Source organism: Hemicordylus capensis, chromosome 1, assembly GCF_027244095.1.
Source record: "Hemicordylus capensis ecotype Gifberg chromosome 1, rHemCap1.1.pri, whole genome shotgun sequence".
In the NCBI taxonomy this organism is placed as follows: domain Eukaryota; kingdom Metazoa; phylum Chordata; class Lepidosauria; order Squamata; family Cordylidae; genus Hemicordylus; species Hemicordylus capensis.
The window spans coordinates 184,076,976-184,092,848 of NC_069657.1; the positions used below are offsets into that span (position 1 = coordinate 184,076,976).

General features: G+C 42.7%; 1 protein-coding gene across 2 annotated transcripts in view; it reads left to right on the forward strand.

The window, feature by feature from the left end:
* The first annotated feature begins 3,425 nt into the window (after positions 1-3,425).
* KCNJ3 (potassium inwardly rectifying channel subfamily J member 3) overlaps positions 3,426-15,873 on the forward strand; it is a 196,096-nt gene continuing 183,648 nt past the window's right edge. The window contains exons 1-2 of one of the 2 annotated variants that reach the window (XM_053273837.1): positions 3,426-5,623; positions 10,821-11,037. In XM_053273837.1, coding sequence (XP_053129812.1) covers positions 4,943-5,623; positions 10,821-11,037 — 898 coding nt within the window. In that variant the 5' untranslated portion in view covers positions 3,426-4,942. The remainder of the gene's footprint in view (positions 5,624-10,820; positions 11,038-15,873) is intronic. The other variant, XM_053273831.1, reaches the window with a different exon arrangement.

The following is a 15,873-nucleotide window of genomic DNA, read 5'->3' on the forward strand; positions in this document are numbered from 1 at the left end:
ATCCTTCCGAGGTCGGTAAAATGAGTACCCAGAATGTTGGGGGCAATATGCTAAATCATTGTAAACCGCTTAGAGAGCTCCGACTATAGAGCGGTATATAAATGTAAGTGCTATTGCTATTGCTATTGCTACAGCAGGCTACAGAGGGAAGGGGAGATCAGCTAAAATTGTTCCTCCCTTGTTGTGCACACAAAACATTATTCAGCATGCACAACATTAGTTTGGATGTCAGCCATTGAGGCTTATGACTTATTCTGGATCCAGTTTGAATCCTGCCCAGTATCTTTCATCTGGAAAGCTCTTACATGTAAGTTGTGTCATATGTTTAAGAATGGGTGAAAGACCATTCTCTTTCTCAGAACTCATCAGTTAAATGTAAAAATATGCACCATAAACCCACAAAAATAATAACAAGAATTATATTTGACAGGGACTGGGAAACATGCATCTGATAAAGTGGACTCTAGTCTACAGAAATGTATTCTGAAATGAGTTTTAGTTTCTTCAAGGCTCTTTGTTGTTTTTGCTGCAAAAGAGTAACTCCTCTGGAAATTGAATAAAGAACCATTAAAAAAGGAATAGTTACTAAAAATCGGGACCTTACCAGTTTGCAATCCTGTGCTTGCTTCACAGAAATCCCATTGAGTTAAATCAGGCTTACTCTAAAGAAAGTGTGTATAGGATTGCAACCAAGGGGTGGTTAACGACTCTTACAATATCAGTAAGAGTATCAGTATTTTGTAAATCACACATTTTATAAGTGATACAATGTGAATCAAACTTGGTAACTACTACGGTAGTTTATTATATATGAACTTGATACATTTTTGTAATTGAGTCATTTGCTGTAATTATCAGATGGTGGAATGTACTCAGTCAGTATAAGTTTTCTAACAATGTCATTTCTTTAAAAAGAAAATGTATTCAAAAAAATTAAGTGAAAAATAAAAGCAGGAGGAGAAAGAAGAGGTTGAGCCGGGTCTCACAATCCGTGAGACCTGGTTTCTTCGGGTGAGCAGGGAGGGAGCCCAGGGCGGCCGGATTGGCCGCCCACACGATTGCCGGCTCCGAGATGGAGCTGGCGGGGGCTGGGGAGCTCGGGGGCCGTGTGCCCCCGCAAGCCCCAGTATGCCCTGTGCGAGCACACAGGGCATACTGGGGAGACCCCCCAAGCCGGTAGGTGGCTTTTCGCCTCCCGGCCGGGGGTCTACTCATGAGTAGGCGCGGCGTGAAGGCGCGGCGCGGCTACTCACGATTGTAAAAAGAAGGTTTGTGGAGCGCTTGCTCCGCAAACCTGCTTTTTACCAGGGGTTCCAGAGCAGGTTACCCACTCTAGAAACACCGGGCTTGCAGCCAAGCCTGGTGGTTCTGACAATTAACAAAAATCAGGCTAGGCTCTCTTAGCCCGATTTTTGTTAATCGTGAGAATAGCCCCATTGTCATCTTTTCTCCATATGAACTTCAAACAGCATGTGAGTTAAAGGGAGAGTTCAACAACAGAAGTCAAACAGGGCTAGCTCTAGCCCCAAGCAAGAACATATATTGGTGTCTCTCCATTTGTTCGACTTTTGAAAACCTTATTATTTTACTGCATTTTTTTGCCCCTTTCACAACTTTGACACATGATTTGTTCCTGGCATGCAAGGTGATAATGAATGCATTGATTTGTAGATCTGTATTTATTCATGCCATATATAAGCAAATAAAAATGTTTCCTCTATAAGACTTCAAAAGGAATTTCTTATAGAAGCTAAAAATTAAAAAGGAAAATTGAAATGTCTGGAGTCGCAAGTGGTCTACTCCTGAATCTGGCCCTGTTCTTAAAATAGCTGGGGAGAAGTAACCATATTGTGAATGTTGAGGGGAAAGTGGTGGTGATAAAAGGTGGGAGAACTTCAGTGGGGAGCAGATAATCTAGTGGGTGGTGATAAAAAGTGGACTTCAGTGGGGAGCAGATCATCTCTAATCTAGGAGATAATTCAGAAAAAATAGCATGTACTAGCCTCCTAATTAAGACATTTTAATATCTGAGACTTAAAACAGCTCTTTCTTGTTACAGTCAGGTTTGTAATGCAAAGGTATATCCTACATTGCCCAGAATGTTTGTTTATATTAGAAATGCTTCTCCTCTTCTTTCCCTTCCTCATGAGCAATGACAGGACTGGATACAGTAGTGAGTGATTGAAAGCAATATCAGTTTCACCTGTGAAAATGCTCAGGAAGTCTTATGTGTAAACATGCCTGATTTTAAACCACCATACACTCCTCTTGCTTGTGTGTTGTGTTTAGACACCATGAATGAACTGTATGCACAACCAGGGGCGTAGCAAGGTTGGAGTGGGCCCAGAGACAAGATTTTAAAATGGGGCCCCACTCACTGAAGCTCAGCTCATGAAGTAAAGAAATCTTAAATTATTTTTTTAAAGGTTTTGTAACTTGTGGATGATGCAAGTCATTTAATGGTACTAGAGAAAGACATGCTGTTCTGGTAGCTCCAGGTCTTAACACTCCCATCAGTTTTGGAGGATGAATACAACTGAAGGAAGCCCAGGTAGGTGCGTGGCTGGGGGAGTCAGTCATGTGACTTGCCTCTGGGGGCCCCCCAAGGCAGTGGGCCCCCAGACAACTGTCTCCCCTTGCCCTATTATAGTTACGTCCCTGTGCACAACCCAGCCTCCAGATTCCTCTTGTCTTTTGGCCTGGGAGAAACCATGCTGCAGACTTGCATAAAGGGACCAGCAAATAACCCAGTTATTAGAAAAAGTTAAGTTACCAGCACCTGTGTGGTGCATGTATTCCATAAAATAAGTTCAACAGACAACACATCTTGTATACTTCTGTCCACCTCTTTCCAAAGTGGGGGAGAGAGAAGTAGTGGGTTGTACTTGTATGTAGCTAATGCCCTTTACTTAAAGCTGACAAAAATAAATTCTGGCTGGGGGATATGGCCACATTTACCTTCATGCATGCAAACCCACTCATCTTCCCCTGGGTTGTTTTAGACCTGTAATGCAGGGATTTGTGATTGTTATGACCCAAATGAAGTACACAAACGTGTTCTGTGTTAACATGGTATAATTTAGTGGCATAGATGAGCACAATTCACTAGGAATAATTAGTACTCTGGTCTTATGTAGTACTTGATGTCAGAATGTTGCATCTTTTATTTTATTTCTCCTTTGGTGCGATTTTTTTTCCCCAACCGGCAGCATTAAAAAATAAAATAAAATCCTGTCAAGATGTGTGCTTTTTAAGGCAGGATTTGACTTTTATCCACACCCACTCAAATCGGGTGAGACACTGCTCCGTCTGCATTGGTTAGCTCACAATCCTTTTTACGTTTAAGCCCCTCTGCGCGCACGTCGGATCCTTCGTTCCTTTGCTACATTACTAGACCCTGGCACATTCGCCTCTTTGACAGCAGTTGTTGCTTTATTTGGGAGTGAGGGTTGAAGGGGCAAGTGGGTGTGTGAACAGCTGAGGGGTTCGTTGCTAGTTGGCGAGGGTGGTACTGGTGGCGGCGGCGGCTTGGGCTGCTGGCTGGGCGCTGTTGCTTCCGCCGCCGCCGCCGCTTTTGGCACTGCAGATCGAAATGAAGGTGCAAAATCAGGCGGGTGGTGGGAAAGGAAAGCAAGGGACAGGCGGGGCTAACAGAGGTCTGCAGATCGCCGCATGCATTAACTCACACACACAGCCCGAGCCTTTTGCTGCCGCCTCAGTACAGCGCGGAACCTGCCTCGCTAACTCATGCCTCCCACTATCATGAGGAAGAAGAAAAATCCCTGGAAGCTTCATTTGCTGTGCGGGCTGCAAAGCTGAACGAGACCAACGTGGATTTATTTATTAATTTGGTTCCCAAACCCCAGAAGGGGAGGCGGTGAAGAAGAAGAACTGACAGCCTGGTAGAGGAGGGATTTTTTATTTTTTATTTTTTTGCAATGGCTGGAACTGCTCTCCTTTAGCGGCAAAGGAGCCAAGGGACACGGAAAGGAGTAGAAGAGCCATGGCTGCACTCCCAGCTTGCTGAAAGGCGCTGCTAGATACGCGCGCGCGCACACACACACACACGCACGAACACACAGGCACCCCACACCACCAGAGGCTCGCACGTCACACACACACACAACTCCTCAGGCACAACGAGGCAGTTGCCTCCCGCCCGCTGAGGCTGTGAGGCTCTTGGCGCTCGCTGGCTCGCTCTTCTCCGCCCATGTGTCTTCTCTGCTGCGTCCTGCTAGGCAGCAGAGGCTGTCCAAATGAGGGCGCCGCGGGGAAGGGACTTGGTGGTTGCCTGTGAGGATTAGGCGCGAGGCAGGGAGGGTGGGGGAAGGCACTGGGGTGGGCAGCAGGGGCTATAATTTTCTTGTTGCCGTTCTCCTGCTTCTGACTGAAGGAGGTGGGGGGAGAAGAAGAGAGGGAGAGCCTGCCAAGGATGCCTTTGTGCCCGGTCCTCAGCAGCGCTGAGGGGAGGAGAAGAAACGGCGCCAAGCAGCGACTGCCCGCCTGACTGCCTGGACTGCAGCTAGTTTGCGCGGAATCCAGCCTTCACCCCCCTCCCCCTCCCCTTTCCATAACTTCCAGGAGTGGTTTGGGAGGGCACGGCGAGACTGCTGCGCGGCAGTAAGGTAAACCTAAGATGGTACTTCCATACCTGGGCTCCTGGTTTTGAGTGGGTAGAACAGAGGAGAAAGGAGAGTTTATCCCTCGAGAAAGGAGGGGAGGTGGAAGCGGTGGCCCAGAAGAGTATAAAGGGGAGTGGGGTATTCGCAGCGCGGGAAGAGATAGAAAAGAGGGAAGGAAAGTCAAGGGGGGAGGAGGGGAAGAAGAGAAGAGCAAGGAGGGGAAGGTGGTAGAGAACCAGGGAAGAAAAGAGAGGGCAGGATCCTACCACTCCTCCCCCTGCAAACTACAGATTAGTGACTCTGGCTAGCCCCTCTGTATTATGTCTGCACTCCGAAGGAAATTCGGGGACGATTACCAGGTAGTGACCACTTCCTCCAGTGGCTCAGGCTTCCACCAGCAGCAGGCATCAGCCCATAAGAAGAAGCGCCAGCGCTTCGTGGACAAGAATGGCAGGTGTAATGTGCAGCATGGCAACCTGGGCAGTGAGACAAGCCGCTACCTGTCGGACCTGTTCACCACTCTGGTGGATCTCAAGTGGCGCTGGAACCTCTTCATCTTTATCCTCACCTACACTGTGGCCTGGCTTTTTATGGCCTCCATGTGGTGGGTCATTGCCTACATGCGGGGTGACTTGAACAAGGCTCACGATGAGAAATACACACCATGCGTGGCCAATGTCTACAACTTCCCCTCGGCCTTCCTTTTCTTCATAGAGACAGAGGCTACCATTGGTTATGGCTACCGATACATTACAGACAAATGTCCAGAGGGTATCATCCTCTTCCTGTTCCAGTCCATCTTGGGTTCCATCGTGGATGCATTTCTCATTGGCTGTATGTTCATCAAGATGTCCCAACCTAAGAAGCGAGCTGAGACACTGATGTTCAGTGAACATGCTGCTATCTCCATGAGGGATGGCAAACTCACCCTCATGTTTAGGGTGGGCAACCTTCGCAATAGCCACATGGTCTCTGCACAGATCCGCTGCAAACTCCTCAAAGTAAGTTCAAGCTCTCTTTCTTGTGGTCTGGACATGCACTTTGCTCTGAGTGTCACCTTTGTCCTTTAACTTTGCCCTTTCACCTTTCACCGTTCATCACATAGCATTCATTAAAACATTCATACCTGTTTATTTCCTTTTTTGCATCTACTAATACTGAATCCTTTTTTCCATATGTTCTTTTAGAGAAATACCAGCACTTTCTCCTCCTTGTTTTTTGCAGGGTTCATTTGCACTGCCATCTTTCCCTGATTCTCTTCAGTTTATATCCACTACTGTCACCTCATATAAATCTCCCCAGTGTTTTTTTCTTTCCTTGGCTTCTCTGTACAGTCTCCCCACCACTTTCTTCTTCAGAATTCCCTTTACTGAATTCCTTCATCTCTGCCCTACTTCTGGTTACATTTCCCTCTTCCTTTTTCATAAGCTGGAATTTGACTTAAACTAGGATTCACATCACGCTACATTCCACTTTCCAACCTGTACATTATGGTTTTCTCTTCACCCCCTTTCTTCTTATAGAACAGCCTGGAATTATTTCATCAGTACAAAATTATCTTTTTGTGTTTGTGTGAAACTTATTAAGCCATCTGTTTTCTTGTTAGTTTGTATGCAAGACCAATGTATACTTACATTGCTATGAAATGGATATATCATTGTCCTCTGGAAGGTACAGATTATTATGTTTGCATGTTAAAAGAAGAGAAAAAAGTACTTTCTGAGTTTATTTCAATAAAAATATTGATAAACCATTAAAAACTACTTGTGGGTAGTTCACTGTCAGTGGAGGCCTAACTTCAGGAGGTTGGGTTGTACACAGTGATACCATTACTTCATATACATGTTAAGGAGAGGTGAAAACTTGATATAAATATCACTTTGCCTGCCTTTTGAAGGCAGCTTATATAAACTTGATTCAAAATGTATATTTGATCTGAAGCTTAAGGAAATAAAATTATGTTTCCGTGGGCTGCAGTACAGTTAGTTTGCTTAAATATACATGAGGTACTTTTACACTCTAAAGCGCAGTACAAATCTATTATTGTCACTGTCCTTGAGAGCCTAACTGTACAAGAATAAAGCTATGGCCTTTAAAAATAAAACATCCTGTTAGCTCTCCCCATTGTTTTAAAACAGCCAAATAAGGATTGTTAATATCACTGTAGCTCAGTGCAGATGTATGCTGCTGGACCTTCTAACCATCAGGAGCACCCCCTTGGGCTGGCTGGCTTCTTCCTCTCTCCCTTCTTGCATGGGAAGATGCTCCCCACTCCTTCAATTCCAGAGCTAAGGATGGTTAGCCTTATTATTGTGCTGGCATTTACACTGATCATTACGGGTATCAATGCACAGTTTGCAATAATGGTTAGAAGCAGGTTTTCAACTTATTTGGCTAGCTATGGTTATCACTAACCTCAGTGCAGACATATCATTAATGATAGTGGGCAGAACATGTGCAAAGTAAGGCTAATGTCAGAGGAGTAAAAATACCAAGCGATATTGTAGTGGTGAAACTGAGAGGTTTTGTTTTTGTTTTTGCTAGTGCTGTTATTTGTGAAGGTTGTTGTAACAACATTTTTTTTATTCAGCTAAATACATCTGCCCTTATTTAAGTAGTTTAATCTTCTCTGTATTGAAGTTTGAGCTGGTGGAGCTGTATTGACTTCTCTGGTACCCTTTTATGGATTTTTATGGTGTCACATATAGATGTTATAAACAGATAGTTCCCAGTGGGTTCAGACAGGTTTGCCCATTGCTTTCAGTATTATTTACTCAGTGATATTTTAAATTAATAAAGTTCTACTTTATAGCAGCTAAGCTCTGATATCTAAAGATGATATAACATCTTAGGGTGGAGATAGCCATAACATTGACAGATGCACAATTGGATCAAAATTTACATAACAGAAATAAAGAACACTAGTTCAGCCAACGAAGTCACAGACCCAGTGTAGCTTTAGTGACACTCCAAGTTCCCAGTTGATGCGTGAAAAAGTGGTAAGTATATCATTAAGAAAGTTTGCAGCCACAGCCAAGAACAAGTAGTATGCAGGTGCCCATGGTTGCTTTAGAAAGGGTGATATGTATAACTAAGACATGGAGAGACACTGCATCTTTTCTCAGGGACTGACTTGCAGATTTTTAAATTTTGAAATTCCAATTAATATGCATTGTAGTTGCCACTTTGAATTACATGTCAAAGAAATAATTCATTTTTATCACTAATATCAAATAATAAAATAAATTGCATGTGAAATATCCTCGTTTGTGTTCATCTAGTCTTTAGAGGGAACCCATTTATACCACAGAACAGACTTTCATTATTTGAGTGCAATAACCAATTATTAAGTATAGATGATGGAATTTAACACAATCTTGGATTTAAATTATTTCCCTGAGTTCAGATCTGAGTTGTACTCCAATTACCCTGCTGCTGGATACATTAGAACATTGCTGCTTTCTGTAACACTTAGATATCACTACATAAGGTTTACTGACAACTGACTTTGCTTTCAAAACAAATAGCAGTTCAGAATATATGATCAGTGTTAGGCATTGCACCTTACTGCTGCTTAGTTGTATGATGTAAGCTTATTCAAAGTCTTCACAATTTAAAAAAAAAAATCTTTATTTTAACTCTTATGTTGCCATATAATCATGAAAAAGTGGTCTAGACTGAAAGCATTAAGAATTAATATGGAAATGTTAATATATAATAATGTATAGTACATTACTATACCCATGCTTTCTGTATGTTATATAATGTGGTTGTAGTAGTATATGCTGTGCTCCCTTAACACAGAACCACACAAGCACAGTTGTTTGGGGTGAAAGCTGAATTGGTGAATGGAACCATTCTCTTACAATTTAGCGGAGCATCCAGAATATTAAATTTCCTTCTTCTGACTTTTGAGTACAAAAAGCAGCAATAGCGGTCGTTCTGAATAGAAGCTGAAAGACCCGAGATGCATCAAGGTAGTAAGTATGGTGTAGTGGATAGAGTATATTGGACTTGGACCAAAGGGAACTCGGTTTCATATTCCGACTCAAAGCTTATTTGGTGTCTTTGGGCAAGTCCCCTAATCTACCTCATAGATTTGTAGTGAGGATAAAATGGAATAGGCCCATGTACAACATTGCCCTGGAGTAGCTCTCTAAAAGTATATTCATGTTTCAAATATTTATGAAAAATATGTAGTTGTAAAATAGAATGGTGTATCTTGGAAAACACAACTGCTCATTCAATTGTAAGAATTTTAATTTCCTGTGATATTGGAATCCTGTGAAATAGAATCCACTAAATGTTGTTTGTGTTTTTTTCATAAAAACAACATATAATTGCAAAGCTAAAAGTTCAGGTGTTTTCAATCATAGTTCTTAGTGCACATTAAAAGGTCTAAAATAGAACTTGCTTGGAGATTAACAGTAGAATAGTTTTAAAGTTTCTTGTGCCAAATCCTGTATAATGTAATATATTACTTTATAAATTTTGCATGTGCAGAAGATATAAAGTAAGGCTTAGGCTGAAGTCCAATACTGTCCTATGCCCTCCTACTTAGAAATAAGTTCTGTTAAATGAATTAGATTTCCTTCTAAAGTAAACATGATGTTAAAGTTGCCATCTAGACTAAATTACTAATGAGTAACCATGCCTAACTTGTTCCATTAATTTCAGTTTGACTACTCATGAGTAACTTAGACAACATCTAACATAATATGTGTATTAGACCAATCAGTATACATTAAAAAGTTAAATACCAAGTGATATGTCCTAATGGTGCTACTATACATTATCATCTGTTTATTATGGGACTAGGCATCCTTTAATGGCTCATTATTCTGTCAGTTACTGTCAAGTAATGATTCTTCTAGAGAAAATATTGTTATGAATAATTATGGCTGTTTCACTATTTACTTCAGTGAAAACTATTTTTAAATATTATCCCTCATGCCTTATCGATTTACTATTATTTGTAGTAGTACTTTAATGATCTAGGCTCTATTTAAAAAAAATTAGACAATGCCTGGAGGACTCTTTAAAATAGATACAATTGCACCATAGACAGGCTGCCTGCAACTTAGTGGTAAAGCACATACTCAACAAGCAGAAAGGCTCAGATTCAGACCTATATCTGAAACTGGAGAGCAACTGCTAGTTAGATAGACCATTAGTCTTTCTCAGTATAAGGCAACATTATATATTCATCTGGACAGTGTACTTATTAAAGCAATTAAACTGGAGTCTTGGATTTAAATCACATTGTTTGCTTGCACCAGAAGATTGAGTCTGTTCTCACACAGGGTTAGGCTACACATGAGAACTGCCAAGATTGGGTTTGATCCCAGAAGGGCAGCTCTGCCTAGACCAATGTTTAAACCCGTCTTTTAGCTGGGGTTAAAGGCTCGATCAAGCCCTTAACCAGGGCTCTAGGATCATGTGTTTGCCGTGGCTGCATTTAGCCTCGGTGGACACAGGTTGCCTAGAGTGCCTATCTCCCGGAGGAATACCCCAATGCTCTGTGCTTGTCACGTGGTGCATTGTGGGATATCTGGAGACTGGGATGTGTCATCCTGGCCTCTGGAGCTCCGTACTGAGCCACGTGCCACAGATAATTTGGGAGCATGTTCCATGCTGCCAGCAACATTCCCGTGATTATCTGGGGGAAGGTGAGTTCTTTCCCAACTGTATGGTTAGACCATTGTATGAAGGGCCACCCATGTTGTAACTGTGCAAGGGAAACACTCCAGTAATGCAGGCCCATACTATAAAGAGCTATGAAAGGAGAATGCAGATGCATGGCGGGGGGAGGATAGCAGGCACATCTGATATTTGTCTTTTCCTCAGTTTTCCCTGCAAAATATCTCGAATGTCCCAGTAAGAGGACCACAAACGATCTACACCTTTTCCTGTCACTTGTTTTAGCAACTGCATCTTTGTGCCAAGCAGTTTTGCAGATCTCATGAGCCAGTGAGCTTTAATTATAGTAAGATGTATTTATACATAATTCATGCATGTTCTGAAATGTTTGGCTTCTGCCCTCTTTTTCCTTATATAGCATAGTGGCATAATCATTATGTTTGGAATTTTTCTTGGATGATTGATAGTGCAAAGTGTTGGCAAAGACGTGCCTTGCTGTCAGACTGACTTGAAAATCACTGTACTAGTTTATGATTTCTCTCTCGCTCTCTCCCATAGTCTCGGCAAACGCCTGAGGGTGAATTTCTCCCCCTCGATCAACTTGAATTGGATGTAGGTTTTAGCACAGGAGCAGACCAACTTTTTCTTGTTTCACCACTTACAATCTGCCATGTGATCGATTCAAAAAGCCCCTTCTATGACCTTTCTCAACGAAGCATGCAAACCGAACAGTTTGAGATTGTTGTCATCCTAGAGGGCATCGTGGAAACAACTGGTGAGTACAGTGATCTCAAAGCTTATCAAACCATGTGTTTGTGGGTCCCCTCCCCCAAATATTATTGTCTGTTTCCCTGCCAAAAGATTTTTTTAAAAAGGAAATTCTGTGCTCAGTGTCACAAGTGATGTTTATGACAGCTACCAACTGAACTAAATACTGAACAATAGTTTTGAATACTAGGCATATGTTTCATGGAGTTAATACATGTTTGAATATGCAGGGAAAAATGAGGCCTAATGAGATAACATTCTGCCTTTGTGTGGTTTTGGATTGTATTGTTTCATAGCACCTTGCATTGCTTTGTACTTTCCTTGCATTGTATTTCCTTGTTTCCTTTCAAATGTGTTTTCTTGTGTTTGCACATAGTCAGCTGTGGTAACTGTTGACCCACAAGATGCATGAGTGGGCTTTTTCTGTCATGCAGTCCTCAAGGACATTTTTCCTGGAAGACAGAGCACTTATGGAGGAAGGGCAGAGCCGTTCTCCCACTCCTCCTGTGTGCATGCGGTGCTGCTCACAAAAACTCTGGCTGAGTTCAGGGCAGCTCTGCTTGAGAGCTGCATCCTCCAAACACTGCTCTGGCTGTCAGCCAATATGTGTGGAAGAGATTTTGACAACTCACACTGCTACCCAGCCTGTGCGCTGCTCTTTCTAACACTTTAGCCAGTTTCTTTTGGTTCTTTTCAACCCTTTGGTCTTCCCTCCTTGCTGCCTAGGGTATCAAATGTATTTATGCTGGCATAGTGGATGGAGATTTCCAGTTTGCCTGGATATGTTTGTGCAGTATATGTGAAAAGATTGTGAGGGCTGCACTAACACCACTTATTTCAGTCCTGTAGTTGTTTAGGCGGCCACGGTTTTTGACTTCATATTCACATTTTGTTAGTCTTCACATATTCTTGATGTTGAAAGCAATAACTGTCAGTGAATCATGACTTGCGGAAGTCATATAAAAATGATATATAAGTAGAAATGCAGTAGTCAGATAAATAATCAAAATATAGTGGAAGTGAAAAGCAGTAGAGCGGTAGCTTGGACAGAAGACTCATCAGTCTGATTAGCAATTGAATCTGAATGCGGAATCGAAGACATAGTAGGAACTTTAATGTAAAAAGGGATGGTACTGTAAGTGGACAGAGATGACAACAGAGAAACCAATTTCATGCATAAGAAATAGACACTGAATTTCTGCACTCTTAGTTGTTTTCAGAATTACTTGGTTTTTAGGACATTTGGCAGAAGCTAGAGCTTTTTACATGGAAACTCTGAGTTATAGTAGTGGATCAGATGGGATATATCTGTTATGAGGGGGCACTGTTGTGCTCCTTTGAGAAACTTTTAGGCTAAGGTTATAAAGCAGGCAGTTTCCCAGAAAACCACACCCACAGGCTTAAAATCCAAATATATTTTACTGAATACAGAGTGAGGCTTGAATGAAATAGAACATACAGGACATTCCTACGTGACACAAAATACGCAACATGGTTCACGTGTCTGTGCACTAATACTTGATCTTTGCTATACTGGTTATTTAAATTCATGCGCTATACTGAGGAGTGGGGGAAGGGAATTGGGGTTGGAGAAGGTTAAAGAAGAGAGGGAGAGCAATAGATCTGAGCAAGATTGGGGAAGGAAGGAAGGAAGGAAGGATTGGTTAAAAGATCTGGAGAAGGAGTGGAGGGAAGAGAGAGACTGCCCTGAACATCATCAAGCTGTGAAAATCCCAATTCCATCATGTATGAAGGGAGAGGCAGATAGATTTCTGACTGTGGGCTCTCAGGGTGGTAATCTGTTGTGTTTCTTTATATGATGACCCTGCTTCCTCATTCCTTTATAAATAGTAATATACTGTAGCTGCTGCTGTTCTGGAGCAGTAGTGGTGGTTTCTTTTTGCACCTGTTGCAATCTTTGTAATCTAGAACAGGGATTCTCAACATGGGGTCCCCAGATGTTATTGGACTTCATCGCCCATAATCCCCAACCAAAGGCTACTGGGGCTGGGGATTATGGGAGTTGAAGTCCAATAACATCTGGGGACCCCACGTTGAGAATCTCTGTTCTAGAATGATGGAGGCAGGAGGCTCTGCGAAGAGAGGAGATCCTGGCACAGCTGTAGCTTGTAGGGAGAAGAAGGCCTAGTGGCTTGTTTTGGTCTGGAGAAGCTCAGGCAGATTTTTACCTAGGACATAACACAACTTCTCTTTACCTTCAGGACACAGGATTCTATTGAGGGGAGAGGGGTACATAGTGAGGGACACTGTTTCCTCTAAGATGTGCGCACACCCACACATTTCCTGATGTCCACTCAGTTAATTTTAGATCCTGTTCAGCTTGAATCAGGAAGGCCCCACTCTGAATGCATGTGCACACACACTGCCTTGATACTGCCACCCAGAACAAAACTCATTCTGCATACAGCTGAACAAAATTAGAGAAAACGTTGAGAGAATTAACAACTCTCCAATGGAAAATCCTCAGAGCTTTGTTCCCCACCACCATAAAACTAAAAAATCCCGAGAAAGCCATGTGACTTAAATTGGATTAGAGACATAGTTTTTATTTACTACAGTTAGTAGCCAATTCTTTACATAATTGTTCACTACAATTATTTCATGCCTACTTGTCAGTCTGAAGACTTCCTGAGTGGCTTACATTTAAAAACAAGAACAGTAAGCTGAAAAGGTAAACAGTAAACTGGAAAGGGTTATTAAAACCAACAGAGCAACCAACACAGAGAAAAACAGAGAGACTAAAAGATCCAAAAGACCTGAGCAAGTAAACAAGTCTTCACCTGGCATTCCAGGGATGAGCATCATCATCAGGATTGAGAGAAGGCGGCAAAGGAGAAGTAACAGACAGTAATTAGCTGCTCAGAGCTAAAAGTTAAAAGTTCTCCTTTTCTTCCCACTTTCATGATCACAGACATAGAGTATGAGGAAGGAACCAAGTTTGTCATTAGATGATTTACAGAAATGAGAGCAATGAGCAAACTTAGCAGAGATAAATGCTATTTGAAGGATTATAAAATATAAATGTGCTCAAAAGAAAGTGTTATTTGAGGGTTTCCCCCCCAGTGGCCACAAGTATGCACATAATCATAAGACACAATGACAAGGATCCACACAGAAAAGAGAGTCCCCTCTTACTCTGTGGAGCACTATGGAAAAGCAAGAGCACTTTCCCTTCCCAGCTGTGGATCTACTAAAAAGTGGGGAAGTGTTCTCTTCATCCAAGAATTTATTTCTCTTTGGGGTAGAATCCACCATACAAACTAGATTCTTTCAGCCCTCCAGACCCAGAGGCTGTACAGTAAATACAATGAAATAACAGAGATGTAGCACCTTCCTCAAACTACACTTTTAGACCCCCGCACTTCCCAGACTGCTGGCTCTTTAGCTCTCTCTATACATCCTTGTTGTGTTCATACAGCCTGTGAATCAAGCCTGACCACCTCCCTACTCCAGGCTCACTCAAAGTGGGAGGTAAGCTTGGAATGTATTGATAAGCCCAGCTGCATTTAGGAACGCATTTAGCTTTAAATAGTCTTTAATTTGTCTGATGCAAAATGAGTTTGCTTGGCTTGTCAAGGGAGAAGGAGAACTGGGGTTTAGAGCAGTAGGATAGACTTTGGACACAGAACAATCCTATGCCTGTTTAAGTCTCACTGTACGCAATAGAATTTATTCCTTGGTAAATGTACATAGGAAACTCTGTGAGCTATTCAGGCTTGGACTGGCCCACAGGGCAACAGGGCATATTCCCGGTGCGCCCCACCCACGCAGCGTCCCTGCACCCCAACTCCCACCCTTAATTACCTATTCTGCTCAAAACCTGGCGCCCTCCCCACATACATTCCGGCGCCCTCTCAGTGCCCCCAGTCCGGCCTTGGAGCTATTCAGAATTAATTGGCTCCTACTGGGCTTGGTGGAAGGATCTTTCTCACAAAGGCTACTGTGGCACAGCATGGGGATGTTTGAACAGCCTTCCTCTTCTCCATTCCTGATAAAACAGAAGTGCTCTGGGTTGGTAAAACTGATCATCCAAGTAGTGAGGTAAATCTGGTCTTGGACAGGGTCACACTCCCCCGAGAAACAAAGTCCACAGCTTTGAGGTGCTTCTGGACCCAACACTATCCGGGGAGGCGCAGGTGACAGTGGTGTGAAGAAGTGCTTTTTATCAGCTATGGCTGGTACACCAACCATGACCCTACTTGGAGAAGTTGGACCTGACCTCAGCCACGCATGCTTTGGTGACATCCAGACTGGAGTATTATTATTTTATTTTTATTTTTTACGTTTACATACCATTCTTTCTCCAAAGAACCCAGAGCAGTGTACATAGTTAAGTTTCTCCTCACAACAACCCTGTGAGGCTGAGAGATGAGTGACTGGCCCAGAGTCACCCAGCAAGTACTGCAACACAAGGCTGCCCTTGAAGATGGTTCAGAAGCTTTAGCTGGTCCAAAATGTTTCTGCAAGGATGCTCGTGGGTGTAAGTCGCTTCAGGAGTGTTACTGCCCATCCTGCGGCAGCATCACTGGTTACCAGACCCAGGCTAGATTCAAGTTGCTGGTCTCGAATTTTAAAGCCTTATATGGCTGAAGTACCTGCTGGACCACTTTCACCCATATGAACCTGCCAGGGCCCTCCTTTCATCATCTCAGGCCCTGCTCATGGCTCTGCCACTGACAGAGATCTGATTAGCAGGGATTAAAGGCCTTTTTGGTTGTGGCCCCTAGACTTTGAAAACATCCTCCTGGTAGAGCTTTGTCATGCTCCCTCCCTCAGCGTTCTTAAAGAACAACTAAATACACATCTTTTTAGAGAGGCTTTT